Raw genomic sequence first — 8,112 nt, forward strand, 5'->3', positions numbered from 1 at the left:
GTGGTGTTGCTTATTTAGACCTATTTTCAGGTTTTGCATGTTGTATCTGTCTAATATCTCCACCTTTGTAATACTTAGGAAAGTGGTTTCAAGTGGGTTTCAAGACAATACTACTAAAAACATCCTAACATGGGTTTTTGTCTGCTCACAATGTTAAGGTACAATAAACTTCCTCCACGCTGACTGTGACAAATTCAGGCATCCACTTCTCCACATTCAGAAGACTCCAGCAGACTGCCCTGTCATTGCCATTGATAGCTTCAGGCACATGTATGTCTTTCCAGACTTCAGTGACTTGTCGTAAGTATTTTTCTTGGTGCATTTTAATTTGAGAAGAACAAGTGAAAAGGCACCTACTTTAATCAGTACTGTGGTAGGAAGATGAGTAAATCTGGGGTTGCTAAGGCTGCCTCTGTGTGATTTAATGTCAGAGCCTTATTGAGCTGACATTGAAGTCATTGTTTAAATGGATTTGTACTACTTTATGCAAGAAAAGAATCTCATATGAAGTTCTTAGATGCTGGTCTTCTTTTCCTTCACAGTTTGGCTATTTTCTATCATGGTTAGGTATTTGGAGCCTGGCATGGCATTCGTATTAGTGATCTAGATATCTCAACTATAAAAGATAATATAATACTGTATGGAATGTGAAGTACTGTATTATTCAGGGATTACTGTAAAAAGCAGCATGTAATAATTCCCAGCCTGCAGGTTTGGGTTTTCATTTGGAGCCTGGCATGGCATTCTAATTAGTGATCTGGATATCTCAACTATAAAAGATTAAAAATACTGTATGGAATGTGAAGTACTGTGTTATTCAGGGACTACTGTAAAAAGCAGCATGTAATAATTCCCAGCCTGCAGGTTTGGGTTTTCCTGCAGTGCAATTCTAGCCTTCCTGCATTAGTCTACACCTGGAAAATTGGCAAAGAAATAGTTGCGTGGGTTTGTGAAATTTTCCATGTGCAACTTGGAAAATGGCCAATCACTGGCATGTTTATCTGGATAAAATACATGACAGCAATGTACCAGGGTGCTTGGGTGAAATACTGCTGTGATAACCCTCGTTACCTCAGCCTGACCATGGTGCATGGCCTTGGAAGCAGATGTTCTGTCTGGCATGGGTCAGTCAAGAATGAAGATGTGTAGATGTCCTCTTCAGGAGCTTTCAGCCTGAGACAAGTGCTCTTTGTTTTCTGGTTGGGTGTTAAAAACACCTCCAGTTTCTGTCTCAAAGGAGGCAGCTGCACATACACTGCCTGCTAACCCTGGTTAGATGTCTAGGCTGGGTATTTAATTTTTGTCAAGGATTCAAAGCTCAGACTTAGCATGCAATGTGAATGTAATATCATGCTATTCCAGGAGACATTCTTCTACCTGAGATACTGACATCTGGGAGGAGAGTTCAAACTTAGCTTCTTTCTGCAATTCTCCACAGGCTTATCTCTAAAATTTTGTCTCTCTTTGATGTATCTTGAATAGTGCTTTTCAAATATCTGAAGCTCTGTGTGTTGAAATTCTTGATAAGTGACTATTTTTCTTCCTGTGTTTCTGTTTCTTTGGAAGACTGTATTAGCTGCACATGTAGCAAAAAAATAGCATATTTGCATTTTAAAATCACTCTTTTTATTGGCACTTTTTAAACAGCTCTAAAACAAATTAACATCTCACAGAGAGGTAGTAGAGATGTTTAGTTTAGACTTTGATGTTATGTTTCTTAAATGTTCAGTTTCTGTGAAACACTGTCAGAATAATGAGAGCTACTTGCTTGACATGTACCAGTTGTCACTTACAAATGAAGCTGAAAGAGAGATGTCAGGATTGTTGACAGTTGCCTAATGATAAATAATGACTCAACCTTACTCTAGGACGTTGAGCTGGTACATAGAAATAGCAAAACACAGTTTGGGAACAAGAGCTTGGAGCTCCTGGGAAGATACTATTTTGTGTATATGGGGTTTGGATGGTTTTGTTGTTTCTTGGGTGGTTTATGGTGGTTTTATTTCTTAATAATAAGTAAAATCTTAATTCTGAGACTTTTCATTTACCACTTCAGTAACCTTCTGGACCCTTTCATAAACTGGCCCTGAACGGTCTCTTGTGACCTCAGTGCTGCCAGCAGCCAATAGGGTTTGGATATGGCACTTTCAGAGCTGGCCCACTAAAAGATTTCCTCTCTCTTTAGGGAGCTCATTGTCTTTTTAGAGAATAGGCACTTGGCAGGCAAATGAGACCATCACTATTTTATCCTCATCTGTTGGCCACCTGGCCCTATTCATCCTGCTGTTCCAGGCTGGAAATGATAGCAGGGAGTGTCCAACAGATGGGCTGTAGCTTCTCAGCAAGAACAGGCTGAGCTACACGAGGCTGCAGGCACCGAGTGCCTTTGCTGCATTAGGAGAGGAGAATGTCTTCAGCAATGTGCTGCCCTAGAACAGGGCAGGAGTCCAAGGAAAAGCAGGGAGCAATAAGTCTGCTATCCCTATAGCCAGACTGGAATAAACCCCTTTTTCTCCATTGGTACTAATTCATGATCTCATCTGGGTTAAAGTACCAGTGCAATTCTGATTGGTTACAGACATTGCTGTAATGATGCCCTCTGAATCAAGTATTTGCTGCATTTTATCCATAGCACTTACTGATGATCTTGGGGAAGAGGCCCCTTAAAGTACCAGTGTAATTCTGATTGGTTACAGACATTGCTGTAATGATGCCCTCTGAATCAGTATTTGCTGCATTTTATCCATAGCACTTACTGATGATCTTGTATATTGCTGATAGTTTGTCTGACCACACTTTCTTCCTCTTTCCTAAACGTAATTAGTTTCATGAAAGACTCCCTACAAAACTTGTGTCCATTCACACATTACCTTTAAATTTCATACATAGTGCCCACACTATAGTTTTTTATGTCATCTTCAATACTTACTAGATTCTGTGTCCATTCACACATTATCTTTAAATTTCATGTGTAGTGCCCACACTATAGTTTTTATGTCATCTTCAATACTTACTAGATTAACTCTTCACTTTGAGATTTTTAGTCAACTTGACATTTCACAAATAAAACTGGATGCTGTAGTTTAGCACGTTTGCTGTGGGTGACAGTAGATGATCTCAGATTAGATTTACATTGATATCCTCTTAGTGCTTATCTGTGGTGTGTGTGCAGTTGCTGAGGCAGTAGAGAGCCTTTCAAAGATGTTTTGTCAATAGTGCTCCCCAAGTGTCATTTGTATCTGTAAACTGTGCATTTGGAACCTGCTGTTCCCTCTTACATTATGGTTAGTGGGGAGCTGAAGGGAGTTCACAATGAAGTTATTGGCTGGTACAGCTCTGTGGGAGTTATTGAAAAGATGAAATACTTGCTGTGTTCTCAAGAGACAGTGGAAAGAAAAAGAAGCTGGTGGGAGATCTTAGCAAATCATGTGGCTCCCTGTGCTCTATTAATCACCTAAAAGTAGGCATAGTGTGCTAGATAAACAGAAGTTGGCTACTCTAAGCAGTGTACTTTAAATCTCTTGTGTTTGGACTGAACTTGTAATAGACATGTGGATGTTTCTGTTGAATTTATTCCAGAGTTCCAGGTAAACTGAAGCAATTTGTACTAGACTTGCATTCTGGAAAACTGCATAGAGAGTTTCATCATGGCCCTGATCCAACTGACGTAGCACCTGGTCAGGTAAGGTTACAACAAATGCATTTCATTTGGCCATTAGTAAAGACATTTTTATTATTCTTTGTCAGAGCTGTACCTTCTAGTATTTTTGTACTTTCAACTTTTGTCTTTTGAAAGAGAAAATCTATTAACAGAAGCATAACATTACCACTTTTGCTTGGCTCCTTAACCTTCTTTGGGTAAAGGCAGGGAGTATTAGGGATAATATGGTACCTATTTGCCCTGAATAAGGGAAGAGTATGAGAATAGTTATTTTCTCCACTGAAACAGGAGATCTTGGGCTTGATGACTGTTCTGACTTCACAGAGCTGCTCTTAGGTTCTCCTGTGACTTCAATGCAAAAGCTGATAATCCATCATAGTTGCATTATTTCCCACACAACACACTACTAGAGGGTGCTTCTAAGGGGAAACAACAATTGATTGAATGTTTTATATATTACCAATGCAAGGAGGAGGCAACTTAGGTTCTCATGTGACTTCAATGCAAAAGCAACTATGATAATCCATCATAGTTGCATTATTTCCCACACAACACACTACTAGAGGGTGCTTCTAAGGGGAAACAACAATTGATTGAATGTTTTATATATTACCAATGCAAGGAGGAGGCAAATTATTAGAGCATCAAGAAAGGATGGCTGAGCAGAAACAGGCCTTACCGCTTTTGTTAATGCGGTTGACAAACAGCATTAGCAGTGCTCACAGGCTGCACTTGTCAGTTTGATTTCCTCATGGTTCTACTCAAAGCATGTCATGTTATGTAATTACATGGCTGGAAGTCACTTCTGGGATCTGTTCAGGAACACAACTACTAGATCCTTCTCCAGACAAAAGTCAGAAGACCCCCAGTGTCAAAGAAAGGACATGACCAGCCCCAATTCCCTCTGCTCATCACAGTTTTCTAATGGTGTCCTGATCAGCCTTGTATCTTCTCCATACTCCACTCAGCTGACATGCTTGGGGTCCTGCTGAAAAGTGCAAATTTAACTGTCAGGAAACATTTTCTCTACCCTGGGCACGCTCCAAAGAAAGAACAGTTTTTAAACAGTTCTTTCAAGGTATACATTGTGTTGTCCAGGGCTCAGAGGCCACTTTGGTCCCAGAGAAGCCCTGGTGCCTTTTTGTATGGGAACCTCATGGCTGAGGGACAGAAACTATTTATAGCTACAGGCTCCTTTTCCTGCTCATCTCTGGGATGTGGTAAGGATGGCACTGTTCTGACTTGATTGAGTGCAGCCTCCTGTTGCCCTGCTCAACAGATTTAAAAGTGTGAAAGCCCTGGAGGGCTTGCCTTGGCCGGGAGAATGACTGCTTTTGAATGTTGTCATGACTGGCTGTGAAAACACGTGGGCTGAATTGTCTCAGCAGCAATTCATTTGACTCGTAGTTCCCTGTGTTTCTCAGAAATTCATTGAGCAACCAGAATTCAGGTCATCAGGAGGAGGGGCAGAAATGAGGGCTGGAGACTGAGGCATAGGCACTTGCCCTGAGGAGGAGGCTTGGCCAGGGAAGGAGGAAGCCTGTGGAGTCCCTGGATCCTGCTGCCTGCCCGTCTGGGCACAGGCACAGGACCCAGAGCTGCAGGCTTGCTCTTGCCTCATTTCTGCCTTGAAAAATGGACAGAAAACCTGAGATGTTTACATTCCCATCCCTGTATGGCATCCTGCCATCTTGTGGAAGATGTGGACGCAATGGAAATAAATATTGGCCTTCACTAAACTGTGGTGGGTCACCTATGCCCCTTGAATTGCATGTATTTTTGTATGGGGTGTTTTAGTTTCCATGGAAAAGTAATTCTAAAATACTTTTGCAGTGAAGTCACTTTTGCCCTGGTATATCTCATAAAACACATTCAGATAAATCTAGAATCACCCAAAGCAAGTGGTGGATTCAAGCAAATACACAGTGGGGTACATTTGAAATACTTCTGTGTGATTGTACAGAAAGTCATGTGATGGCCATTGCCCTTGAGATGTTACAACAAGAGGAATATCCTTAACTGGAATTGCTTAATTAATATGTGTGTGTGTCTATGTTCCACCTACTTGGGAGTCAGAACATATCTTCCAAAAAAACCCCAAACTCAATTTATGAGGATGCTGCACATTTCTGCATTCCCATAATGCTGGAAATTTAAAAACCCAAACTCAGTTTATGAGGATGCTGCACATTTCTGCATTCCCATAATGCTGGAAATTTATTTAATGGAGATGAATGATTATTAGTCCAACAAACAATTTTACTGTTTGTTCTGTTTTTCAGCCAATTCAGGATTTAGCAAGCAGCCCACCAGAGAGCTCATTCCAGAAACTGGCACCCAGTGAACATAGGTACACCTTATTGAGGGAAAAAGATGAACTTTAAAAAACTTGAAATAATCTTGCAAGCCTTTCAGACAGCAGCATTGACTTCTGTGTGGTGGAAATAGTAAACCTATATTTTCATAATTCTATGTGTATTTTTATTTTGAATAAACTGAAAAATAATTTTTTTCTCCCCAGGCTTGTAAATACATTTGTTTGGTGGGTCATTCTGTACAGCATCTTTCAAACAGTACATTCTTAATGCTATAGTAAAATATCAGAGACCCATCCAGACTCTTGATCTAACTCTGTAAAACTTTTATAATCCAAATGAAGGTATCCTTGCCAGAGACATGCTGTTAACTTGCACTATCCCATGAAATAGGACTTTTGGGTTGTTTTCTGTGTAACCTTGGTAGTATGTGCTTTTTCTTCTTCTGTGAACAGCTATCCTGGTAATCTATTTCTTTGTCACATTTTTCTCCAACTTAAGAGGGTCTTCTATTCTGGATACTTGGGAGGGGAATAAATTAAAAGTTTTACAGAATCTTGTGTGGTGCTTTACTGGCTGTAAATATCGAAGCAATTAAACAATCTGGAATATTAAAATACCAAGTGAGGAGAGGAAAAGTTCTGATTATAATGGCTGTATTTTGAATGAAGGGGCTGTACTGCTCTGATTTCCTGGAACTAAGATTGTTATGCTGCCCACATGGTTGTGGTAAAAGGACAGGAATGTTAAAAACCTTTCAAAATCAGACAGGACTAGGACTGGACTGGCATCTGAGTTTGTCAGTCCTAGATTTATATCTGTATGTATGTTACCATCAGTCTCTGGGTATTTTGGTTTTTTTTCCTTCTGGGTCCCTTCCTGGCACTGTTCAAACAACCATTGCAAATTTTCTGTTACTCTCTTTGCCTGGCTTGTGCCTTACTTATTGTGTAGTCTTTGAATTCTGCTCTGAAGAAGGAATTGCCATTTTCCTTGTGGCATTCTGTTATGGGCTTTTCTCAATGAACCTTCAAGCTGCTGGGTGTGAACACACAGTAGCTGAGATGGCAGAATATCTCTTGATTTGTGCTGCATTGTGGAGATTACTGGATTTGTACACTTACTGCACAGACTGTAGGTCTGTGACTTGGGCCCCAGGGTTCAGTGTCCTTGGAAGCAAGTTTGTTCTCTGGACAGCTGCAACACTGGGTTCAGGCTTACTTAGGGAAGTGCCCCAACCTCGGCAGTCACTGCTCAGGACCATTTTGCCTCTCACTGGCTCAGTTATTGACAGAGGACTTGCATGGTCCTGTGCAGCTGGCAAAAGCTGATCCCATGATAGGCTCCTGACTGCCCCTGCAGCACCAGGCACAGCAGATTTCTAGGGACAGAGCATTTCTGAGGACAGAGTTGCTGGTACTACACTAAGCTACAGCTGACTAAGCAGCTGCAGAGTTGGGAGCTAAAACAGTGTTGCAAAGCTTTATTTACAGCTATACTTCTTTGTTGGTTTTATGAATCTGTATTTTGGAGTGCACATAAAGTGCTTGAAAGCCAGGTCTTCTCCTGCCCCATTCTCCATCTCATCACAAATCTAGCATTTCTGGCAGCTGAGTCATGCTGCTTTCCAGCTGAAATCAAAAGATGTGAGCAGGGTGTGGTTTTAAGGCTGACACTTATTTTCTGCAGGTTGTGTTATGCAACTTCTGGAGGAGTTCTGGCACCTGAAATTTTAGTCAATTCTTACATGATACCTGCAAGTACTTACCTTACTCCTCTGAGGTTCCTATTTTTCCTTGAGATTCTTGGAGGAATGGGATTTATAATTGCTGTTTGTTGGAAGATATCTGAACTTCTCTTTCTGAAGAGATGTGGGCGTCATCCACCCACCAGTCCACTGGCTGGTGCTTTCAGCTAGGAAGTGAAAGAGATGAACTCGCTCTGCCCTTCCTTAATTCAAGTTTGCTTTTGAGGGTAAGGACTTGCTGCCAGAGCTTTGGCATCCCCAGCACCAGGCTGAGAGTTAGATGTAACAGTTTTATGACAGTTACATGCTCAAGTAATTTTGGTGTGCACTCCAGTGGAGTTGGACCTGATTCTCCTGGGTTCTTGATGACCACTGAGCCAGCTGCACCA

The 8,112-nt window shown here is 41.1% G+C and overlaps 1 protein-coding gene across 2 annotated transcripts in view; it reads left to right on the forward strand.

Annotated features, from left to right (window-relative positions):
* ERP44 (endoplasmic reticulum protein 44) overlaps positions 1-6,531 on the forward strand; it is a 47,328-nt gene extending 40,797 nt beyond the window's left edge. For both annotated transcript variants that reach the window (XM_039711084.1, XM_039711085.1), the window contains 3 exons: positions 159-300; positions 3,580-3,682; positions 5,944-6,531. In XM_039711084.1, the coding sequence (XP_039567018.1) occupies positions 159-300; positions 3,580-3,682; positions 5,944-6,045 (347 nt within the window). In that variant the 3' untranslated portion in view covers positions 6,046-6,531. The remainder of the gene's footprint in view (positions 1-158; positions 301-3,579; positions 3,683-5,943) is intronic.
* The last annotated feature ends 1,581 nt before the right edge of the window (positions 6,532-8,112 follow it).

Source organism: Passer montanus, unplaced genomic scaffold, assembly GCF_014805655.1.
Source record: "Passer montanus isolate IOZ18808 unplaced genomic scaffold, ASM1480565v1 scaffold24, whole genome shotgun sequence".
Taxonomy (NCBI): domain Eukaryota; kingdom Metazoa; phylum Chordata; class Aves; order Passeriformes; family Passeridae; genus Passer; species Passer montanus.